The sequence below is a fragment of the Hipposideros armiger genome, unplaced genomic scaffold (genome assembly GCF_001890085.2).
Source record: "Hipposideros armiger isolate ML-2016 unplaced genomic scaffold, ASM189008v1 scaffold_362, whole genome shotgun sequence".
Lineage (NCBI taxonomy): Eukaryota > Metazoa > Chordata > Mammalia > Chiroptera > Hipposideridae > Hipposideros > Hipposideros armiger.
Window position 1 is genome coordinate 1,533,012 of NW_017731712.1, and position 23,444 is coordinate 1,556,455.

At 57.9% G+C, this 23,444-nt stretch overlaps 2 protein-coding genes across 10 annotated transcripts in view; one reads left to right on the forward strand and one right to left on the reverse strand.

Annotated features, from left to right (window-relative positions):
• TBCD (tubulin folding cofactor D) overlaps window positions 1–12,626 on the forward strand; it is a 131,187-nt gene extending 118,561 nt beyond the window's left edge. For 2 of the 3 annotated variants that reach the window (XM_019661871.1, XM_019661873.1), the window contains 5 exons: window positions 974–1,051; window positions 5,892–5,981; window positions 6,236–6,323; window positions 7,076–7,185; window positions 8,942–12,626. In XM_019661871.1, the coding sequence (XP_019517416.1) occupies window positions 974–1,051; window positions 5,892–5,981; window positions 6,236–6,323; window positions 7,076–7,185; window positions 8,942–9,062 (487 nt within the window). In that variant the 3' untranslated portion in view covers window positions 9,063–12,626. The remainder of the gene's footprint in view (window positions 1–973; window positions 1,052–5,891; window positions 5,982–6,235; window positions 6,324–7,075; window positions 7,186–8,941) is intronic. The other variant, XM_019661872.1, reaches the window with a different exon arrangement.
• QTGAL (queuosine-tRNA galactosyltransferase) overlaps window positions 8,573–23,444 on the reverse strand; it is a 56,521-nt gene continuing 41,649 nt past the window's right edge. For 5 of the 7 annotated variants that reach the window (XM_019661876.1, XM_019661875.1, XM_019661881.1 and 2 more), the window contains 4 exons: window positions 23,310–23,380; window positions 22,819–22,893; window positions 14,478–14,581; window positions 12,722–12,888 (listed from right to left, as the gene is read on the reverse strand). In XM_019661876.1, the coding sequence (XP_019517421.1) occupies window positions 14,501–14,581; window positions 22,819–22,893; window positions 23,310–23,380 (227 nt within the window). In that variant the 3' untranslated portion in view covers window positions 12,722–12,888; window positions 14,478–14,500. Of the gene's footprint in view, window positions 8,845–12,721; window positions 12,889–14,477; window positions 14,582–22,818; window positions 22,894–23,309; window positions 23,381–23,444 lie in introns of those variants that run through there. The other 2 variants (XR_002126160.1, XR_002126159.1) reach the window with 2 other exon arrangements.

Sequence of the window (23,444 nt, forward strand, 5' to 3'; positions counted from 1 at the left end):
CTGGTTTGGTTGAGGCCGTCGTCACAAGTGAAGCTGTGTGAATGTTCACGCATGAGTCTGTGCGGACGTCGCTCCTTTTCTCCCGGGTACATGCCCAGCGGTGGACGGGTGGGTCGGGTGGCAGAACACCTAAGTTTTCAGAACACTGTTTTCCAAAGTGGTTGTGCCATTTCTGTCCCCACGAACACCGTCTGGCAGTTCAGGCGCCCACATCCCCACCCAGCCTGCAGCACCCGCCGGCTCAGTCCTGTCACCATGGCCGCCCCGACGTGTGGCACTGTGCTGCGGCTTTAGTGTGCATTTGTGTCCTGACGTGGGCTTGCCGGCCGTTGGGGGTCGTCTGTGCTGATGTGTCTGTTCAGATCTGCTGCCTGTTGATGGTTTTGTCCCTCCCGCTGAGCGTGGGTTTTCATATGTGTGACCTTCGCTCTCCTAGACTCAGCATGTGTGTCACGTTCTGATGAGCTGCTTTGTGGTGGCTTTTCCCATCCTGTCTGGGAAATTGGCCGCGATTTCCTCACTGGCACAGAGGTTTTTTTTGTGGAAGTCTGAGTTTGGGGTCCGTGTTCAGACCTGAAGTCCACTCAGGGCGAGTCTGTGCGCTGAGCTCTGCCCCTGGCGGCTGTCCCCGCAGCCGGTCAGCGCGGAAGGGCTGGCCAGTCACCACGTGCTGGCAGCACCCGCGTCAGGGATTGGGGATTTGTTGGGCTTGTCACTCCTGAATGTCTGTGCATCTTGACACTGAGCTTTGCTGTAAGGGCTGAAGCTGAGCTGTGTCGCCCTCCTGCCCCTCCTCCCGTGGAGGCTGTGGCATTTCCATGGGAGGTTTAAATGGCCTCCCGTCCTGGCCAGGGCGCTGCCTGGCTGAGCCATCCGGGAGTCGACGTTGTGATGAGTCTGCGCTCCCCACGCGCCAGCTCTCCCCTCCCTCACGGGTGGACACTGGGTCTCACAGCAGGTCCTGTCCCCACAGGGTGTCCGTGCCGCTGCTGAGAACGCTGGACCAGATGCTGGCCAATGGCTGCTTTGACGCCTTCACCACGGATGCCGAGTGAGTCCGTTTTCTGCCGCTTCAGGGCCACTGTACGGTGCGAGCCTGGCAGCTCACCCTTCAACCCGATCTGGTCCCGGGTCAGAACCCGAGGAGATAATTTGCAGTGCGTCTGGGTTGGTCTTCACACCACCCACACCCCATGTGAGGCTGGAGCTGGGCCGTGGGCTGCGCGGGGCTCCAGCCATGGCAACTGCTGTGCAGGCGACGGGCCTGGACAGTGAGTGAGGACGGGGAGGGGGGACTCGGAGGCCCGTGGGTGTCGCTTGTGTGGGAGGAAGACCGGGGCCCCAGGTGGAGACCCTGGCTCGGACAGACAGCGCGGGGAGGCCGGCTGGCGGGAACACGGGCTCTGGGTCTGAGGCACCTGGAGGCCTGGCCTGAGCACAGGGCCCAGCTGCAGCCTGAGTCAGCGTCCTCGTCCGTGAGCTCTGGGATCCTGGGCCTTGGCGGCGGGTTATCCCGTTAGGCCACGTTTTCTTGTGGTTTTGCCTCAAGTCCGGTGGATCTCAGACCTCGTGGGCTCGACCCCGGGACTGGGTCTTTTTTCCAGTGGATGTGTTTGAGCTTCCTGCTGGGCACGTTTCAGTGACTCAGAAGCATCTTTGAAAAGTGTCCAGTGGGCCCAGAGCGGTGGTAATTCTCTCCCACTTCTGGGGTCTGCTCGCTGCCATGCGCCTTGTTTGGTGGTGGCAGTCCCTACGTCATTTTCCCAGGTGCTCTTCCCCAGCCTGGGGACAGCGTGCATGCACCCACGTGCTGACCAGGCGGGGCCCCCAGGACACCACCTCCTCTGGTACTCTGCTCTGCAAACCACAGCTGACTGCAAACTCAGCCGTGTCCCCTCTGTGTCCCCCCCTTGTCCCCTCTGTGTCCCTCCTTGTCCCCTCTGTGTCCCCCCCTTGTCCCCCCTTGTCCCCTCTGTGTCCCCGCCACATGCAGGAAGCTGCGCAGCCACAGGTTCCCTTTTGCTCCCCACGCCTCCGTGGTCCCTGTGCTGTGCAGCCCGCTCTCCTACACTGTCTTTAGTTTTTAGTTGTTTCAGGTTGGGGGGCATCTGGTCCCTGTTCCCATCTCTGCTGGGGCCCTCATGACATCAGAGGGTCCCCCTCACCCTGCTGAGAGGGCATCACCTGGCTTTCCTGTGTCTGATGCCAGAGCAGCCTCTGTGCTCGTGCTGAACCACTCTGGGCGGTGTCCTTGCTAAATACCCTTTTTAAGATCTTAACACAGTTTCTCCTGGTTTGAAAATTTCAAAATAAAATGGTAAGAGAAAGCATCTCCTGTTAATGAATATAGCTCTCTTTATTTTTCCATAGTTTTGTCAACTTTTTCTTTATATATTTCAAGGTTTTATACTTTGGTACATCCAAATTTAAGGTTAAATATTATTAGGTGACCTTTTCATTTCTGGTGACACTTTCTGCCTCCTGTTCTGCCTGGCCTTGTATTAATGTGGCCAGGTCAGCTTCTTTTGACTTTGGATATACACTTTTTTCCATTTTTTCACTTTCAGTATTTCCACGTTTTGCGTTTTTGGTATGTCTCTCATTAGCAGGACATAGCTTTGCCAAAATTCAATCTTAGCAGTGTTTGCCTTTTCACTGGGTCGTTTAATCTTACTACAAGTAACCCCGTTGGTCTTAAATCTAAGTATGTTTCCACATTCCCCTTCCTCCTTTTTTTCCCTATTTGATTAATAATTGTTATCTTTCCATTTTTCTCATGTGTTTGCTGGGGACTTTTCATTCTTTCCTGTTCTCTTCGTGGTCCCCCAGCCATGTCTCACTTGCAGAGTTTTGCGTCTTCCCTCGAGCTGTGCACCGTTGTCCCGTTTTGGTTCGTGTGTGTTTTCACTCGTTCTCTGCGGTTGGCAGGCGTTACCCACACTTTTACTTTCGCGTTCCTCATTTCCGCCAGCACCGCCCCCTTTATGGGGTCATGTTCTTGTTGCCTCAAGAGCCTCCTTCAGAATTCCCTCCAGTGAGGTCTGCTGGGGGAACCTACTTCCTGCTTTTATTGGCAGGTTATTTTCAAGGGGTGCAGAACTCAAGGCAGCTGTTTTATTTCAGGACTTAAAAGATGTCTTTCCACTTAACTTTCGATGCGTCCGTCTAGATGACTGCGCCCTTGGAAGCAGCCTGGGTGTTTTCCTGCCTCCTTTTAAGATTTTCTCCTTGGTTTTTCTGTAGTTATCACTCTGCTGTATCTAGTTGTCACTTTACGTGCACATACATCTTGTTAGGAATTTCTTACATTGAATCAGTGGCTTTGTTTCCATTTGTTCTAGAAAATTCTTACCCATCATCATTGCTTCAGGGTTTGACCGTGTTCCACCTTTCTCTCCCAGTTCTCCTGCCTTTGCTACGTCACCCTCACTTGTCTTCCTCCTGCCGAGTTATCTCTTTAGTCATTTCTAGTCACTGCTAAGTTTATTTGGAATTATTTTCCGTGTGCATTTTCTCAGCTGGAGGCTTTTATTTGGCTGTTTGCAGATCTGTGGGCTCCCTGCTCTTCCCAGCAGCCCCCTGCTGGCCGGCCCCTCCTTGCCGTCCTGTAGCGTGTGGTGTTTTCTCGTTTGTCTGCGTTCTTTTTTTTTTTTTAGGTTTTTTTTTTTATTGGGGAATTGGGGGGATGGGAACAGTGCTGGGGAATTGGGGGAAGGGGAACAGACAAGTTGCTGTTGTTTTGTTCTTCAATCTAGTTGTGGAGGACGTTGCTTCACTGGCCCAAGTTGGCACCATCATTGCGCTCTTCTCTGGCGAGGCAGATCAGTCGCCGGCTTCTGGACGGCCGCTCACTGCGGCTGCTGGCCGCTCACGCTGGCTGCTGGCCACACACGGTAGCCCATGGCAATGCACTGCCACAGGGACTGCAGCCCACGCCGTCGCCGGCGACTCATGGCAGCCCACCTCCAGGTTGAGCTGTTGTTCAGCATCTTAGCTGTAGAGGGCAGTGTCACTGGCCCTCATATGTGGGATCTGAACCGGGGCCCTCTGGCGTCCCAAGCCAGCTCTTAACCATCGCGCCACTCAGCCGGCCCTCGTTTGTCTGCGTTCTTACTGTTGGGACGTGCAGTAACCTGAGGCCAGAGAAGATGAACTGCGGCTGGCAGGACTCTGCGCCCCTCCCAGGCAGCCGGGAAGGGCCTCTGGACTGTGCAGGTGCCAGAGGTGGCCGCAGCCCACGAGAGGCTGGTGCACGCCCCGTCCCCGCTCCCCCCCCGGGGCATCCCTCCCAGTGTGTCGAGTCCACATCTTTGTCAGGACCAAGCGTGGGGTCTTGTCACTGCTGGAGGCTCAGCTTCCTCTGGAGAGTTGGCACGTCCTCCCAAACCCGGAGCACCGCTGAGTGCCAAGCCCGGCAGGCGGGCGGCAGTGCGGGCAGCGGTGTGGCTGGGGCTGTGCGGAGAGGTCTTGGGGCCCAGAGCAGGGACGGGAGCCCAGGATGGGTTTATAGCTGATGAGACCCGGCAGGTCTGTGGGCCCATCCGACGTGGGTGTGAGGGAATAAGCAGCCAAGGACGACAGGCCAGAGGGTGGAGTCTCGTCCGAGACAGGAAGCTGGACGCAGCAGGTGTGGGCCAGAGGGCCCAAGTGCAGTCTGAGCACGGTCGGAGCCAGTGCCGGCAGCCGCAGCAGACACACAGGTTGGGAGGCACGTGAACCCGGAGTTACTCCTCTGCTCTGATGGCCGGAGGTCCAGGATAGGGTGGCCGATTCGGGTTCGCAGAGGGACAGCTACCGGCTGTCGAGTGTCTCTCCTCCCCAGGGCACTCACACCCTCACCTGGGCCAGGGTTCCAGCACATGGTACTGGGGACAGAGCACAGGTGTTTGCTTTGAGATGCTTATGCATTCGTCCAGAACGGGTGGTATGTGAACCCATGAGGTCACCAGGGGAGGGTGTAGACAGGTGACGGGGAGCAGAGGGACACCAGAGCCACTAGGAAGTGGATTGAGTTGGAAGAATGTGTCACGGGGGGCCATCCGTGGTCTGTGCCAAGTGGTTACATGGGTTGAGGATAGGAATGGCCACGGCGCTCAGTGACATGATGGTCATTTGGTCCCCGACAAGCATTTCAGTGAGCTGTAGGGAGAAGCCAGAAGGAGCCAAGTTTCGGGAGGGGTGGAGGCTGCAGTCACACCCAGGGACAGATCTGAGTGACAGTGGTGACAGTGGGGGGAGGGGCTGAGGTCCACTTTATCCCACGAGGACGGCAGAGTAGCCCTGGGACCATTTTCAGTCGGGGGGAGGTAGGGTTGCCATCACTGACCCTGAAATGACAGTGGCCTGTGCGACGGCCGCTATCTGCCCTCAGGGAGGTCTGTCCTGTCCCTTCACCCAGGGGTCGAGCCAGGCGACGCTCTGCCCTCTGACCATATCCAGGGTCACTTCTACGGCCTCCAGCTAGTGGTCGGGGAGCAGGGACCATAGGGTCACTTGGGCCGACGAGCACAGCCTACATAGTGTCCAGAACTGGCCTGGAGCAGAGGCAGTGGGGCCCGTGGCCGCAAACCGCAGATGCGGAGCATGACCGTGTCTGAGCACAGAGCTGGGGGGAGCCTGCTCTCCCCTCGGCCACTCCCTGACCTGGTTACGGCGTGCTACCCCCTCCTTTGATCCTGCATGGGCCTGGCTGGCTGCCTGATGGGGGGACTGGGGTGGGCGGGGCACGGGGGGGGCACACGATGCAGGCGGTGTCTGTCCCCCACTGCGCCTGTGAAGGAACCAGTTAAGGTGACCGGGCACGGTGTCCCGAGGGACGTGGCCCTCTGGCCCCTCAGCTGCCACACCGCATGGCACGAGCTGCTCATGCTGCACCCCTGCTTCCCTTCCAGCCACCCCTTCTGTGAGAAGCTGCTCGCGCTCTGTAAGGAAGAGATCAAGAGGTCCAAGGACGTCCAGAAGCTGCGCTCCAGCGTCGCCGTGTGAGTCCCAAGTCACTGCTGAGTGTGGCGGGCAGGGCGCTCGTGTGACCCTGTGGCCGCGTAAAATCGTTTTCTGACGTTTGTTGGGAAGGATCAGTGACGCCATCGCAGGCCTGGCCTGCGGGGAGGGGCAGTGTCCACAGCAGCTGGCCAAGCGGTCTGCGCGCCTTGGTCTGCAGAGGGAGGGGCTGGGGGCCTGCACGGCCCTGGGCGTGCGCGTGCTCACAGCGCGTGCTCACAGCGCGTGCCGGCAGGTTCTGCGGGCTGGTGCAGTTCCCGGGCAGCGTGAGGAAGAAGGTCCTGCTGCAGCTGCTCCTGCTGCTGTGCCACCCGTTCCCTTTGGTGAGTGCCCCTCCCTCGGTTCCCGCGGTGATGCCAGTGCCGCTCTGGACACCGGTGCTGGGGCCCCCCCTGCATTTGGGTGGGGGTGGGGCATCCGGCTGCATGGACTCTGGGGCTCGTGGGGGCAGCAGCGGTGGTGTGACTTGGCCTTGGGGACAAGGGTGCTGCCCTCGTTCGGGTGGCAGGCGACACCCCCCCCTTCTGTCCCACACTGTTCGCCCCAGCGGGGGCCTAGGTGGGGGTCTCAGCTATGGGTGCTGGGAGGCCACCCACCCCTGGGGTGACGCGTTCAGCTGCAGGCTCCTCTGAAACGCTCTTCACATAATGCAAAGGTGACACTTTCCTGAAGAGCGGTCATCTCCCCGTTCCCATGGCAGCACCCCCAGCAGACATGCAGGTTCTCGGGCCACTGACCTGCTGATGCGGCAGCCCCAGGGATGGCCCAGGATCGGAGCACACACGCTCCGTGCAGTGTGTCACCACCAGGGACAACTAGGAGAGCAACGACCATGGCATCTCTGACAAGGGGCGGATTTCACAAGGCATTTCCCTGATTGTGTGGCCGCCTCCCCCGGGCAAGGCTGCTGCAGGCCTGGTCCTGGCACGGGAGTGTGTGCGGTAGTGGCCGGGGTCTCCTGGGTCAGGACCCACGGTCAGCTCCTCTGTCACAGTCGGCGCTGGGCACGCCCTTCAGGTTACACTCTGGGGTCCTGTTGTGTCCCCTGCCGCTCACGTGCACTTGTCCTGTCCAGATCCGCAAAACCACCGCCAGCCAGGTGTATGAGACGGTGCTCACCTATAGCGACGTCGTGGGCGCGGACGCACTGGACGAGGTCATGGCCGTGCTCGGGGGCACTGCCTGGTGAGTGCGAGGCCTCTGGCCCACAGCTTGGGCTTGGCGGCCAGCAGGGGCTGCGGAGCCTGTCGCCCCTGCCTCGGCGCTGGTCCTACGGGGAGGTGGTGGCGGCTGAGTTTTTTCACCTGTGCCTGAGTTCTGAAGGGGCTGGTAGGCCACACTCGGGGAGGGGGTGCCCCCTGGGCTGTCAGGCGGCAGCGTTTTCAAAGCGGCATTATTTTCTCCCAAATACAACTCGTCTAAGTAAAGTGATTGTGGGCCCGACCACCACTTGCTTAGAGGCAGCTTTTTATGTCTCTGCGGCTTCTGCATGAACGAGGCGTGCAGCTGGCTCTGGGCGCTGGTGGGCGCTGGGCACCCACGTCTGCTGTGCTGTGGTGGCGTCCCTCGGGAATGGCGGGTCCTCCCCCCAGCTGTGGTGTCAGCTGGGTCCCCAAGGGAGCAGAAGGGCGTCGCGTGGCTGTCACTGTGTCCACACTCACCTTGGGTGGGCCGGCCTTGGCTCAGTCTTGGTGGGAAACGCCACACATGGACATGTCATGTCCGAAAGGACGGAGGACACGGGCCACAGAGCCATCAGCTTCTTAGGGTCCCTCGAGACAAAGCTGGTCCCAAAGCCCCACTGAGGCAGCTCCTGCAGGCTCTGTTGGCTTCTTGGCACTTGGGGACAGCAGGTCTGACAGGCGTGTGTGGGCCGGTGGTGGCGCCCAGAAGCAGGAAAAGTGCAGGCTCGACGGGCACTGCCACCCAGCTTCACATGGTGGCAGATGCATAGGTGACGCTTGTCACATAAAAGGTGACCCTGCCCTCACGCCCATTTTAGAGACGGGACCGAAGCTTAGACAGGTCAGGGGTCAGCGCACTGTGCGGACGGGCGTGTCCCTCACAGAAGTGACGTTGCAGAAAGGGTGGGGCCTTCCCAGGGTCATGGCTCCCCTGCCTGGACCTGAGCCACGGTGGCCGAGGCACGGGAAGGCCTGCGTCAGGGACACATTTAATCTGGAGCAGGAGGGGGCCGTGAGCATCTCTGGCCCAGCAAAAGCCCCAGAATAACACGTCCCAGGAGACGTGGACGCCTGTGGTCGGTGAGCGGCTGGAACACTGACCTCCCCGTCCTCGGGGCCGACGTCTGAACACGTGTGGAGAGCAGCGTCTAACAACCGCGCCGATGGCTCGTTTCCTGTTAGCTGTCAGCTTTATAAAACCACTGAGGCGCCTTCTAAATCAGACCCTAAAGCATTCAGCTTGAAAAAGGACTGAAGACTGGGTGGCCCACCCCACAGTGCCTGGGAGGGTGCGTGGGGGGTCCCTGGTCCCTCCCGCCGCTCCCACCCCTTTCTGTTAACAAAAATAACTTTATTACACAAGAAAAACGCCCAGGATTTCTCTACAGTGTTGCTAAATTTAGTTTTTATTAATGAATGTAATAAAAAGCTCTTCCAAGTCAAGTAAAACTTTAAAAAGGCCCAAGTGGTAACACTGGGCCCCCTCTCCCCCCACCAGGCAGCCCATGTCCACATTCCCTGTCGCCGTCCCCTGGGTCTGGCCGGGTCCTCCCGCAGTTCCTAGAAAGGGTTCAGGAGCAAGGCCATGTGCAAACTCACGTGCGCGAGGGCCGGCTTGGGGTGGGGGGGCCGTCACCAGCGATGTCTGAGGCTTTTGCACCTGCGGGAAGTTTTCCTGAGTTTCGAGTTCCTGGCGGCTTTAGCGCCTAGCGAGTGGATCTTCCTTGGGGCTGAAGCCACCACCCTCTCCTTCCCAGGGACGCAGAGCTCCCGCTCATCAGAGGCCAGCGAAACCGCCTGTGCGACCTCCTCGGAGTGCCCAGACCTCAGCTGGTCCCCAAGGTAACCGCACGCCCCCTCAGGTCCCTCTCTGTGTGAGGCCTCCACATGTAGCGCCCGCGAGCTCGAGCCCAGGACGTCGTGGGTCCACGCCGCCTGCCCCGTTGGGCCCACACAGCTCTCGGGACCCATGGGGACACAGCACCACCAGGCTGTCGGGCAGGAGCAGAGCCGAGACTGCGTGCCTGGCCCCAGTCCAGGGGTCCCCATGCTCGGCCAGCACCCCAGGCAGCTCCTTTTTCTAAAGGGAGCTAACGAGCTGTGCAGGGCAGGCGAGGGGCTGTGTCGGCTGGTGGCCGTGTGGCCTCTCGGGCCCTCGGGAGAGTTGCCCCTGACGCAGCTCTACCTTCTCAGATGTGGCCTTCCCCCCGTGCTGGAGGCGGCCTCCTCAGGGCCTCTGCGGCTTCTGTTTCCACCACTGTCACCTCCTGGCTACTCATCCCAGCTGGGGACTGTCACCCTCAGGGTCTCCGGGTCCTGCCAGAGTCGGCCCACGGCCTTGGTGTCTGGTTGTGGCTGCAGTTTTCTGAGGCCACAGGAGCCCAAGCTGTTCTCCCAGGTTCCGTGTGCTCATGGCAGAATCAGGACCAACTCACTGTCAGCTTCTGTCTGGGCTGCCGGGACATCCCCGCTGGGACAGAGCCGTTCTGGCCAGGCTGTGACCCTGGCTCTGGGGAGGAAGGTTGCACAGAAGCCAGTGCCGACAAGCAGGCCCCACGGTGACCGCTGCTCTGGGCAGTGTGCGCGCTTCGTGTCTGCACCTGCGTGTCCCTGGGTGAGGCTGGGCGCCTCTGTGACCTTCCCTGACACGCCTGTCTCCTCTGGGTGGCCTGCCATTTACACGTCACTCGTAGGGCCTTTGCCCTGGACATGCAGGCGCCTCGTGCTGTGGGGTGGCCCCCTCATCCCGAGCCGATGTCCCCCAACCTGGCACTTCTCCCCTTGTCATCGTTTGAGGTCCCCTCCCTGCTCCAGGGTCATGTCTGTCGTCTCTCACATGTTCTGACAGCTTTGCTGCTGCCCCTTCCACACTGACACTCACAAGCTTGCGTGGCGGGGCCTCGCCTGTGGCCTGAGGGACACGCTTCCACATGCTCTTGGCCTGGCTCCATTCTAGCTCCCAGGAGCCGTCACTGCTGTTGTCTGCCAGGGCCCCCTTCCTGTCCTCCGTGGGTCTTCTGTCCGGGAGCTGGCAGCACCGTCTCCAGACCCAGGTGTAGGCGCCGAGCCCTAGAGGAACAGGTGTGGGCTTGTGACAGGTCGTGATGCTGACGGGTCTGTCCTCTAGTGGTTTCTTCAGCTGTCCTGACTCTTGTCGGCCCTGTGGGTTTCCAGGACGCCCGTACAGTCCACTTGTCAGCTTGCACGACACAGCCGCCAGCAGTCTGGCTGTGGCCGCTTGGAGCCTGTGGAGTGATGTGTGACAGCTAAGGTGTGTGGTGCCGTCGCCCGGCTGTGAACGTGACACAGTGTCCGGTGACTGGGGGACTCAGTGTCTTACGCTCCCTGGAGGGGGCAGCACACAGCTCTGTGGCCGTGTCCCACGGACCTCTTCTCTTGCTTGGTCAGTTGGGGAGGTCTTCATGGCCTGTCTGCAGGCTCATGGCTCTCTCCCTGGCCGTGTCTGCTGGAGCCGTCTTCATCTCCGTCAGTGAGTTGGGTTTCTAGCACCCCGTCATTCCTTCTTAGTCACCGTCCCGCAGCCCACACTGTCCGTCTGTCCTCGGCCCACTGGTGTTCTCGGCGTTATCAGTTGTACATGTGTGAGGGTTTGTGTCTGTCTGGAAGCTGTAGGTTCCAGAGCTCTGAATTCCTCCAGCACCCCGTTTGTGTCCCTGACTCGGGGGGGTCCCTGTGTCCTCCTGGGAGTGTCTCACAGCCAGAGCCCTGTGGGGACATGGCAGGAGGGCGGGGCTTTCTGTGACCCTCTGACCCTTGGTGGGCCTGGGTCTCACCAGTCTCGTCCCAGCTGCAGCGTTTCCAGGCTGCCCCCTGGGGGTCTGGGGGAGGGGGGCTGCAGCTGGTCTTGGCCCTGGAGCCTCTGCTGGAGACGGCCCGGCCGCCGTGACGCACGGTTACTGTGCCGGCCCCGCCAGAGCCTGCAGGGGGCTTCTCGGGGTCTTGACCCGGTGAGCCTGGTGGTTCCCAGAGGAAACCACAGGCCAGTGGGGGCCCCCAGGTCTTCTCGCCCACAGGCTGGTCCATACACAGCCGGTGGCCTCTGCCCCCGGAGGGTGGTCCTGGCAGGGAGCCTCTGGGTCTGTCCAGTTTCGGGGTCGTGACTCAGGGCCCCAAGGGGGCTGAGGAAAGTGGCCGGTACAGCTTTTCCCCGCCCGGCTCTCCTCTGCCATCTCCTGTCCTTGGAGCCTCCCACCCTGACACATCTGGACTCGGCTGTGTTGTGTGCTTGGACGGTCACGTCTGACACCTTGCTGGTGGTGACCATCTTGGAAGTATCTTCTTTAGCTCTAAGTGGACTCTGTGCCCTGACGCCTGTCATGAGCCCCCTGAAGGGAGGATCTTCCCAGCGTTTCACTTCCAGTCTCTGTTCTCGCATTTAAGCGGGTCACTGACACACAGCAGGTCCTTAGGTCTGATTCTGCAGTCCAGTGTGACGACCTTTGTTCACTGGAGCGCTTCTGTCCGCTTTCATCTCATGCCGTTACGGAAACCTTCGGGTTCCCACCTGCTGCCGCCGTTTTCTCTTTGGCCACACTGCTTGTCGCTCCTCCGTCTTTGTCTGGATTGAAGACGCTCCTTGTCAGTTCGCGGCCGTGCTGCTGACCCGTCCCTGAAGTTTTCCTGCCGCTGTGTTGGTGGTCACCCAGGAGGAGACCTCGTCGCAGTCGGAGGGCGGGGTGGGGCTTGGTGTGGGCTCAGGCACCCCTCCTTGCCCCGGGGGCCATCCTCACACTGACTGCTTGCTGCTGTCAGGTGACCCCAGCCTGTCCTCCCTCAGGCCTTGTCCCACGCCTGCCGGCTGGCCTGTCCCCTTTGCGCCCCTGCGGGTACTTCGGAGGCGATTCCCGTTTCCACACCTGCCTCCTGGTGCTGAACTGGTGCCGGCCCTTCTCTCAGGGGCCCCTCCACATGTAGGGACAGGTGCTGATCTGGTCAGCCCCCAGGTGACACAGAGGGACAGGGTGGCAGGCGGAGCAGAGTGTTGTGACCTTGTGTCATGGCCCAAGGCAGCATCAGCTCCCAGCTAAGTGTATCCACGTTTGTACCAGGAGCTTTTGCACATGGGTGGGTGAAGTCTGGGAGAACAGCGTAGGAACGGCCCCAAGCGTCTGGGGAGACGGCACCAAACAGCCCACCGAGGGCTGAGGAGATGGCCCTGACCGCCTGTCCCTGTCCTGTGTCCACAGCCTGCTGCCCGCTGAGGCCGGTCCTGGGCCTTTGTGCCGCCCAGCAGAGAGAAGTCAGCGCAGAAAAGCTGGATGCAGCTTCGGCCGGTATGTGACGTGTGCCAAGGGACTTGGAGCTTGTCACTGTCAAGGCAGCTTTTCTCACACGTCCTGCGCTCCAGTGACCTAGCGTGTCGGTGCTACTTCTGTCACTTAACCGCGAGCCCACGTCTTATAAAGTCTGTGCTGACCAGTGTGTGTGTCTGTGTCTGAAACTGTTGTGAGTGAGCGTGATGGTGGGGACAGAGCAGGGGAGTAAACTGGAGGGTCCCTCCTGCTGGCCACTGCCTTCCACATGGAGGGGGGCCCGGGTGGGGACCAGGCCTGGGACAGGCCTTGCTCGGCTTAGCCACTGTTGTGCCCTTTGAGACACTCACGTTGTCAGATGTCCCACTCTCGTACCTGCTGGGGAGGGGACACAGCATCTGGACCTCGGCTGCAGAAAACCGTGCCAGCACCTTTTGAGAAGAAATAGAGTGAATGTTTTTAGTGTAACTTTTTTTAAAAACCAAGACTCCCGAGAAGCGGACTTTGAGACATGGAGACGGGCCCATGGGCCACACAGACCTGCTGGTGACGCTGTTGGGCACTTGGTCTGTCAAAGCTGCTCTGACTCTACAACCCGAGGAGAACTAAACTGGCCACTGGCCGGCAACACTGTCCAGCGGTCCTGCACAGCCCCTGCCACAGGGGACCCTGGGTCACCACTGCTCAGCCACCCCAGCTACCTGCGAACGTGCTCCTTCGTGCAGCTGTGCTGGAGCCCACCTGAGCCCAGGTGGTGTGTCTGAAGGGGAGCCCAGCAATGAGCACGGAGCACCACGCTGAACACGCGTGCTAGGAAGGACGGCAGAGCAGGTGGCGTGCGGGCGTGGTCAGGAGAGCGCTGGCAGGGGCAGTCCGAGCTCCAAGTGTGCAGAGCAGCAAGGAGCTGGTGGGCCGTGAGTGCAGCAGAAACCCTCCCAGTGAGCACGGACCCACGTCTAGCCGTGACGCTGTTTTGGTGGCAGCATGGGGACAGAACAGGAGGCCCCACACAAAGCTGGGGCCCTAGGTAGCTGCACCCTCAGCACAGGCTGAAGGAGAGCCAGTCTTCTAAGAAAGGGACAGGCAGGGCACTGTCTTGACCACACTCGCTGTCCCAGCTGCACAACTCCTGCTATGGGGACGTCTGAGTGGACGGGCCCCTGAACCGGATGCTCTCCAACCGTGGGCAGAAGAGGCGAGCAAACCACCCGGCAGCGGGCGGCTGAGTCCCGCAGAACGCGAGAGCTAGGCTCACACTTCAGGAAGCTCACAAAGAAACAAGGTATCGTTAGCCACAGGAAACACAACACACCCTAACTTTCGGGAAGGGCTAGAAAGACTCGAGGAGCATGTTCTGTGGCCTGAACCATGTAGGTGCGCGGCTCAGCAGACTGCAGGAACCATCCAGGACAGACACAGGGGCAGTTCGAAGGCAGTGTTGAGGCACCAGCTGTGCGGAGGGGCAGAGCCACATCTGAGGCAGCGTCCCCATGTGCACAAGCCTGACAGTCCCAGACAGGACGAGCCCACATCTGGGCACGCCACAGTGAAACTGCAAACTGGGGACCACAGTTTGGGGACCACGCGTCGCTTCTGCTTGGCCACTTACGGCCCCGTCAGGTGCACCCGTGCCCCCCTCCCGCTGTGAGGCTGTCCCCTCTGCTGCCTTGTGTGCCACACAGCCGCTGTCCCCTAGGTGTTTACCCAAAATGGAGGGAATCATGTCCACCAGACTTGTACCACGCGGCACAGGTGTCAGGCAGGGACAGGCCGACCCCGACACCGTGACTCAGCAACCCCACACACTGGGTGGTCCTCACAAGAGGCCGCACTGTGACCCTGAAGCCCTCTGGGTGATGGGGGCAGACACAACCAAGGAAGAGCACCCCCCACACATGGAGGCGGGTTTGTGAGGCATCTGGGCACCACTTACTGCCTCGCACGTCCCCACGGGGCTGTCCCACGTCACCTGCAGGACGGCCCCACGCCCCGGGCTGGGCTGCTGGGGGCCTGGACGTACCTGGGAGCAGCTGCCACGGGCCGTCAGCTGAAGTGCAAGAAGTCCTGGCCCTCCTGCAGGCGCAGTGACCTCAGATTGTCCTCAAATGCACCCCCTGTGAGGTCCTGTGGGAGGAACAGGAGGTCCGGCTCGATCCAGCCCACCTGGGGTTTGGGACCCACTGCTGGGGGGAGGGCAGGGGCCCGAAGGGGACAGAGGGCATCCTCTGAGGCACCCCCACAGCCTGGCTTGGCCCCTCCCTGCAACCACTGCAGGGACTCAGGGAAGCAAATGACATTTGTGGATAGTCCCTTCTGCTCGCCCTTTGTCCAGGGCAGACCCGGGGTCATCCTCGCAACTCCCAGAGCCTCCAGGAGGCCTCCGCCCCCACCCCTCTGCAGGGGCCAGAAACTTCCACTCAACAGCCAGCTGCTGCCACATCCCTTCCCTCCTCCCACTCCGTCCCTTGTCCCTGCAGGGGAGAGACAGCCATGACCCTGCAAGGAGGGTCAGGACCCAGGAGATGGGCTCATGTGACCCCTACAAGGTCCCTGAGGTGACCCCCTGGGTTAATGCAGGACTTGGGGGGGCAGGTCCCTAAATGCTTCAGCTTGGCCTGTGCAGTTGTGCTGGCTTTGGCCAGGCCCCCCAAGCCCCAGGCCAGGCCTGACGCTGCCCCCTAGCCCTCCTGCATGGGCCACGGCAGGTTTTGGGGACACAGCTGTGGGCACCCAGGCCCCTCCCTCACCTCAGCACCTGCTGCCTCGCTAGCTCAGCTCCCAAAGACGACCCACACACCAGGTGCGTCCCTGGGCGTGTCCCCTTTGGGTGTCACCCATCTGTCCTCAGGCCCGGCCTGTCCATGCACACCCTTGGGCTGGGCCATCACTCCTCTTACTGCTGTTACCGCTGGGCGGTGCTACAGGTATTTAAATGAAAACCACTACCTGGAAACATCCGAAATTCTCACATTCTGCCCTCCACTGGCTATCGGTTCTCAGCCCCCTTTTGTCGTCCCGTCATCTCTGCTACTGAGACTTCAAAGGAAACACACCTGGGCTCAGCCCAGCCTTTGGCCAGAGACGGCTGACAACGGCGGACAGCCCTGGGCTTGCTGAGGGGCCAACGGGAAGGTAGGCCTGTCCCGGACCGGGGAGGGGACGCCTTCACAAGACTCCATTACAGGTAGATGCTTCTAGAATTGACAGAGGCCACTGAGAGAATGAAAAGTCCAGACAGAAGCAACAGAGGATCAGGACCCAGAAGGTACAGGTAAGTCCTGGTTTTGCCAGGAGAAATCGGTCTCCGTGGGAACCTGCTTAGGGACATCGCAGAAGCGGAAACCACACACCTAGAGGACACAAGAGGCACACAGCTCAATACCACATATGCCTTAGAGAGCCGTGCCCCCCGACTGGGGAACTGGCTGCCACCGTCCAGTCGGTGAGCCTGTGCGGACCCGTCCTGCCCCTGGGTGTGTCCCCTGGCCTGGCCACTTCGTGGGGCATTGTCTAGTGACATGGAAGACACAGCCACACCACCACTGGCACTTCCACTCCGAGGACTAAACTCAGAGACACGCAGGCGATCGTCGACGTCTTCATAGCAAAGCCCTGGGAACCAGCACCCGAAGGCTAAGCCCGGTGACATTCACCCAGCTAAGCGCCAAAGTGCCAATCAGAATGGGCACTGCATGCCCCACCCTGGTGAGTCCCTGAGACCCCGCCCCCCAAACAGTTTGCATTCCCACGCCCACACCAATCCAGTGGCTTTTCCATACAAGCTGCCTGTCCTGCCTCATGCTACAGATTCCTAAAATCTCTCCAAGGACCACAAACCCCAAACAAGCAGCATTTGGCCTCAGTGTGTCCCATATCTCATGCTGAGCATCCCCAAGCCCGGCACTAGCGGCAGCTGGCCTCGGCTCACAGCTTGGCCTCTCCCAGGCACCTCCAAGCCCAGCACAGGTGGCCACCATCTGCAGATCACTTTGTAGCTCATACCAAGGGCCCCGGGCAGGTCACAGGTGGCAGCTGACCTTGGTTTTGGGGCCTCTTGGGAGGGGCTCTGGTGCAGTCCAGCATACCCAGAGGGAAGCTTCAGACCACACCAGAGCACCACCCAACCACCTCCACAGACAACATACCCAAAGGGCGGACGGGGCAGGCACCAGATCCCTGCTAAAGCAGACCCTGCTCGGTGGGGTCAGCCCCTGCATAGCACCTCCTCCACTGTAGTCACAGCCAGTCGGCCCAAGGGTCAATTCCTCCCATTGATGTGCAAACAGCAATCAGTTTCAACTACAACAGGAGGACACACACAACCCAAACAACAGACACCTGGGGCACCCGGCTCTGGTCACCAGGGAGACTGCACCCCTGGTTCCCACAGGACACTTACTGCATGAGGCCACTCTACTAAGACGGAGACATAGCAGCCCTACCCAATATGTAGAAACAAACACAGAAGGCTGCCAAAATGGGGAGACAGAGAAACATGTCCCAAATGAAAGAACAAAACAAAGCTCCAGAAAAAACTAAACAAAATGGAGACAAGCCATCTGCCGGACGCAGGGCTCCAGACACTGGTTATGAGGCTGCTCAATGGTCTCAGGGAGAACTTCAACAAAGAGACAAGAAACCTAAAGATAGGAAACATAAAATAGAACCAGTCAGAAATAAAGAATACAATAATGGAAATGAAGAACATACAGGGACTCAACAGATTAGATATAGAAAGGATCGAGCCATTGATTTAGAAGATAAGGTAGCAGAAAACACCCAATCAGAACAGCAAAAAGAAAAAAGAACCCCAAAAATTGAGAGTTTAAGGGGCCTCTGGGACAACGTCAAGCATAGCAACATTCACATCATGGGGAACCAGAGGGAGGAGAGAGAAAGCAAGGGCCTGAGAACATATTTGAAGAAATAATGACTGAAAGCGTCCCTAACCTGGTGAAGGAAATCGACACACAAGCCCAGGAAGTGCAGAAAGTCCCAAATAAGATGAACACAAACAGGCCCACACCTAGACACATCATAGTAAAAATGGCAAAGGTTAAAGACAATCCTAAAAAACAGCAAGAGAAAGGCAACTATTGAGTCCCCATAAGACTATCAGCTGATTTCTCAACAGAAACTTCACAGGCCAGAAGGGATAGGCACAAAACATTCAATGTGATGAAAAGCGAGGACCTACAACCAAGACTACTCTACCCAGCAAAGCTGTCATGTAGAATCTAAGGACAGTAAGGAGTTTCCCAGACAAAATGCGAAAGGAGTTCCTCACTACCAACCAGTATTACAAGGAATGTTAATATGAATAATAAAACCAATAACCACATCTGCCAACAATTACTTTCAATGTAAAATGGATTAAATGCTCCAATCAAAAGACAGGGAGCTGAATGGATAAGAAAACAAGACCCTCACATTCTCTGCCTACAAGAGGCTCACTTCAGATTGAAAGACACACACAGACTGAAAGTTAAAAGGGATGGAAGAACATGTTTCATGAAAATGAAAACAAACAAAAAGCTGGGGTAGCGATACTTATACCAGACAAAATAGACTGTAAAACAAAGGTTGTAACAAGAGACAAGGACCCAGTAATTCTACTTCCTGGTATTTATCTGAAGAAACCCAAAACGCTACTTCGAGGGGACTGGTGCATCCATATGTTCATTGCAGCCTTGTCTACAGTGGCCCAGATGTGAGGGCAGCCTGGGCGTCGATGGAAGAACGGATAAAGAGGAGGTGGTGCTTCTATACAGTGGGATTATCGCGCGGCCAGGGAAGGGAACGGGCTCTCGCCATCTGCAGGATGGACCTGGAGGGTGTTGTGCTGAGTGGAGTGTCAGACAGAGAAAGACAGATGCAATGTGATTTCACTTATATGAAGAATCTAAAGAACAAAATAAACAAAACAGAAACACGGACACAGAGACCATTCTGATGGTTACCCGATGGGAGGGGGTTGGGGGGCTGGGTGAAAGGGGACGGGATTAAAAAGTTCAAACAGGTTGTTGCACAGCAGTCACGGGGATGCCGGGTACAGCGTAAGGAAAAGAGTCTAACGCTGTAATAATTCTGTGTGGTGCCAGGCCAGGTGGGGACTAGATTTAGGGGGATCGCTTCTTAAGTTATAGAACCGTCTAATCACTATGTTGTAAACCTGAAACTGATACAATATTGTACATCAACTGTAATTGAAAAAAAAAATTTAAATAAAAATTTCTAAATGGCAAAAATATAAATTCAGTCAAATGACACAAAAGTTTGTAACACATATCACAAATAGAGGGGTTTTTTTGTTCTACAAGGAAAAATACTGACACACCAATAAACAACAGGCTAATGAAATAAATAATATACCAAGAGGGGAATAAAGATGCTTGTGAGTCATGTGACGACACCCCCCTGCCCATAATACGACGGTTCCGACGGGAGCTACGAGCTTCCTGAATTTCACCTGAGACTTGCAAAGTCGGTAGATTTGGTCACGCGGCCGGAGAAGGCTCACCGCTGGGAATGGAAAGTGGCACAGCCTCCAGGGACGCTAACTGGTGGGATCCAAACCCGTCATATGGGCGCTTCGACCAGCAGCTTTTACCAGTTTACACGTGTAGCCACTGAACAAAACTATGTGTGTTTAACTATTCACAGCAGCTTTATTTTAATAGCAACTATAAAAGTGGCCCAAAGGTCCAGTGATAGGTAACCGGATAATAAATGTATGAAGCATCCGTATGATCGAGGAACGTGCAGCTGTTTATGAAGTGAGGCCAGTAACGGAAGCGGGGGAGAGCTGCCGACCCCGGTCTGAGCCGCCTCCAGCAACAGTCCTGCCTCCTTGTAGGAGATGCCTGTTAAACGGCACCAAACACGTAAGAAAATAAAGGCAACGTAAAGGTCGCATCAGCTGAATAACACATGGGCCTAGTGGGTCTGGATTCCAACAGGCAAACCACTAGAAGATAAGTCCCATTTATAAGACAGTTAGGGCGATTTCAACACTGATGGGTATCTGGAACTCTGGGGTGTGGTATTTCGGGGATTTTCTTTAGCTTTTTATCTGTTTGGGAAACTAACGAATGAAATTAGGCTAGCATTTGCCTCACCATCCGGGGTGCAGGGGTTGGAGCATGGCGCACACAAGCGGCCAGGGTGGGCCGTGGGGAATGGCTCCGCCACCGTGGCCGCATGGCAGAAACACGCTGGCAAGTTCCCTTAATACAAAGGTAACAGGCACGAGAGAGTTAGGTGGGGCCAACAGGTTAACATGGAATAATCACCAAGGTATACTATTATGTGGAAAAAACCAAATACAGAAAAAGTATGTGTATCATGCTACCATTTGTTTTAAAAAATTGCACATACACACATTTGTGTTTGCATTGACTATTTCTGGAAGAATCTACAAGAAACAAGTAACTGGTGTTTCAGGACCCTCCCAGGACACAAAGTGGGTTTCTGCCAACAAGCACGGGAGCTGGGAAGCGGACCTGGCCACCGCGAGTGCCCATCCTGGCCGACGTCTCTGCCGCAGCTTCCTGGGACACGGCAGCTGAGGACCCCCCTGTGGCGTCTGGCCTTCTGACCCCCACACTGTGGGTGTTAACGTGCGTGGCTTTAGGCTAAGTTTGGGGTGACTTGTTAGGTAGCAAGAGTTGAATCATACAAGTTCAAGCTGACAAAACAGCCACAGAACAAAACCTAGGGTGACATGCTGGGACGGTGCTGGGTCAACTGGGCATGAAGGAGAGTGAAGCTGGTGCCCCAGCTCACAAAGATCAGCTCAAAACGGATCAGAGACCTAAATGTAAGTGCTGAAACGATAAACCTCTTAGAAGGAAACAGGGACCCTGGATGTCACCATGGATTCTTAGATGTGACACCAAAACCACAAGGAACTTGGGATAATTAGAGATAAACTGGACTTCATCAGAATTAAACGCTTGTACATCAAAGGACACTGTCAAGAGTGACAAGACAACCCACAGAATGGAGGAAAACATGTGCACGTGTCTGGGCACTTGCATCTAGGACATATAAAGAACTCTGACAACAATAAGACAACCCAATTAAAAAGGTGAAGAACTTGAAAAGAGGTTTCTCCAAAGAAGATGCACAAAAGGCCAACAAGCCCATGAAAGAGGCTCAATATCAGATGTCAGGGAAATGCCAGTCAAAACCACCACAGAGACGCCACGCCACGCCCACCAGCATGGCCATGATAACCAAACAAACGGCAGGTGTCGGGGGACATGAGACCCGGGTGAGCCGCAGGCGGCTGTGGGGTGTCCGGCGGTTCCTCAGGCAGACCCAGAGCTGCCGTGTGAGCAAGCAACTCCACTTCCCGGTGTGCCCAGGAGAAGGGAAGCCACGTCCACAGACAACTCCCTATGTGAACGTCCACAGCGGCATCATTCAAAGTGCCAAAAGGCATGCCCGTGAGGGTGGGTGCTGTATTTTACTGTTTTTCCAACGTGTGCCTGGATTACCTGTTGCCGTGTAATAAGTTACAACAAATTTAGCAGTTTAAATCAACACACTAATCATCTCATGGTTTCCGTGGGGCTGAACTCAGGACCAGCCCTGGTCACGTGGTGGGCCTGCTCTCGCCATAGCTGGGCGACTTCTCCAAAGTGGCACCTCGAGCAAGGGCCAGAACCCAACACCTCCGAGCCGTGCCCAACATGGCAGCAGACATCCGTTGTCCTCAAGTGTCTGATCTCAGACCCGACGGAGGTGACATCCTCCACCAGGACTCGGCCGTGGCTTGACGCACCAGCCACACACAGCTCAGCCCCTGAGAGGTGCCTGGACCCCACTAAACGGCGGTTAGAATCTCGGAGTGAATTTGTCGGTGCAGACAGGGACTGGGCGCTACACAAACCAGCCACCTGCGGAGGACGCTCCCGTCTGCCTCCCTCCACAGCTCGTCCGAGTCCCGCAGCACGTGCAGGACATCCTCGGAGGCCCTGGCCAGTGGAGTGGACAGAGCTTTGCTGTGAAGTGTGCAGGGGCATTGAGGCCCCCAAGCCCAGGGCTTGGTAGGGTCCCCACTTGCAGTGGGGGCACAAGGGCACAACCTGTTTGTCTCCTGCCACTGCCTAACTCTGGAGGAGTGAACACCCTTCCCCAAAAGCCACAGCCTCCAGGAAGGCTGTGCAGCCTGGTTACTGGGGTTCTAGTCCAATCTCCCTCACGGGTCAGAAGCTACCAGAAGCAGTAACCTGTGTCCCTATCTGTACCCCCTTCCACGACCCCCAACAGCACAGCACAGGGACCTGCTCACCCATAAACCACTGTCCCCTTCCAGGGACCCTTTGGGGCACAGCCCTGCCCCAGTGAGCGGACCTGGGCCCCATAGTTGGGGTGGATTAAGAATTGAAATCTGAAAAATGCAACTTTATACACACACACATTATGTACACATATGAACATGTTTTTCTGACCATGGGGAAGAACTTCCTGAATTAGAAAAGATGATAAGTGCCACTGCATTAAAAGTAAGTTTTTCTGGGAAGAACCTGTGAAAAAACAAGTCACAACTGCCAGAATGGACAAAGGCACACTTGAAACTCAAGACGGACGGCCCAGGGGCATGGTCCTCAGGGAGCCTCCTCAGAGGTGGGGCTGAGACCAGCCCACGAGTCAGCACGTCTCCTAGTGAGGGGGGAGGGGCACCTGCTGAGGGCCCGAGACCCTTCGTGTCTGTTCAGTCACGAGAATGTCACAGCCGTGCTGTATGAATGGCCCAGACTTCATCATGGGGGACATGCAATGACGGCATGTTACTCAGAAAATGAGTGATCTCGGGCAAGTGAGAAGGGGGTCCTGGCCTCTCGCTTGGGTCCCCAACATATAGCATGGAGCTGAGAAACAGGCTCTGCAGCGGCCGGCCACTGTGCCCCTGGGATGGCACAGAGGACACGCAGGACGGCGGTCACTGGGGGGCAGGGCTGAGGTGCTTCCAGCGACCGCTTTCTCCCCGGAACCCTACACTCCTGGCGGGAGCATCTCACGAGGATGTGACTGCACGCGTGCAGTAAGCTGCTCTGACTGGAGTGCGGTCTCACGAGGGCACCACGGCCGCCTCGTCCCCTCACACCCCGGGTGGCCCCAGGTCTGGCTGGAGTGACTGTTCCCCCCGCCCCCAACCCTATGCAGGTCACCCTCCTGGCCTCCCCACAGCAACGGTCACCACCTCCCAGCCCAGCCGGCGGTGGACGCGAGACCAGAGCTGGTCTGAGACGAGGGAGTGGACCACGACCGTGTGCCAGGTGTCCGCCACCTCGCGACCTGGGGCTTGTCCCAGCCACACGGTCATCGCGCCCCACGTCCAGCCCAACACTCACCAGCTTCACGCAGATGATGAACGGTGGCCGGGCAGCTCGGAAGTGCAGGATGGGCACCCGGGGCTTGGGCCTTTCCTGAGGGACGAGAGGGCCGTGGGCGCGGCTGCGGAGGGCTGGGCGCTCCTTCCGCCAAGGGCACCCACAGGGGGAGAGGGGGCCTGTGCCTCCTGCACCCTCTGCACCTCACAACTGGATGTGCTCGGGCAGGCGCCCAGCTTGTGGCCGTCCAGGGCAGGACCCGGCATCCATTACCCGCCACCCGGCCACCTTCCAGCCACCGCAGAACCGACCCAGGGTGGACGACAGAGACCGGGGCTGTGAGCTGTGCTCTCCAGCAGAAAGACAAGGTGAGCACAGGTTGTGCTGGGGCCCAGGTGGCCTTTCCCAGGGAGGAAGGTCCTGGGTGGCGCCCACTCAAAAGGCCCAGGGGGCGCGCCGGGAGTGCTGTGGGAGGCCCCCGTGGGTGGACAAGCCCCTGGGCTCCCACACACCTGGGACTCCTCATAGCAGTAAAAGCCCTTCTTGATCTTCTTCTCGTCCACGTCGCAGAAGGCGACCACCTGCGGGAAGGGACACAGGACGCCAGACTCAGTGACAGTGCTGCTGAATGGGGAGGGGGGCATGGG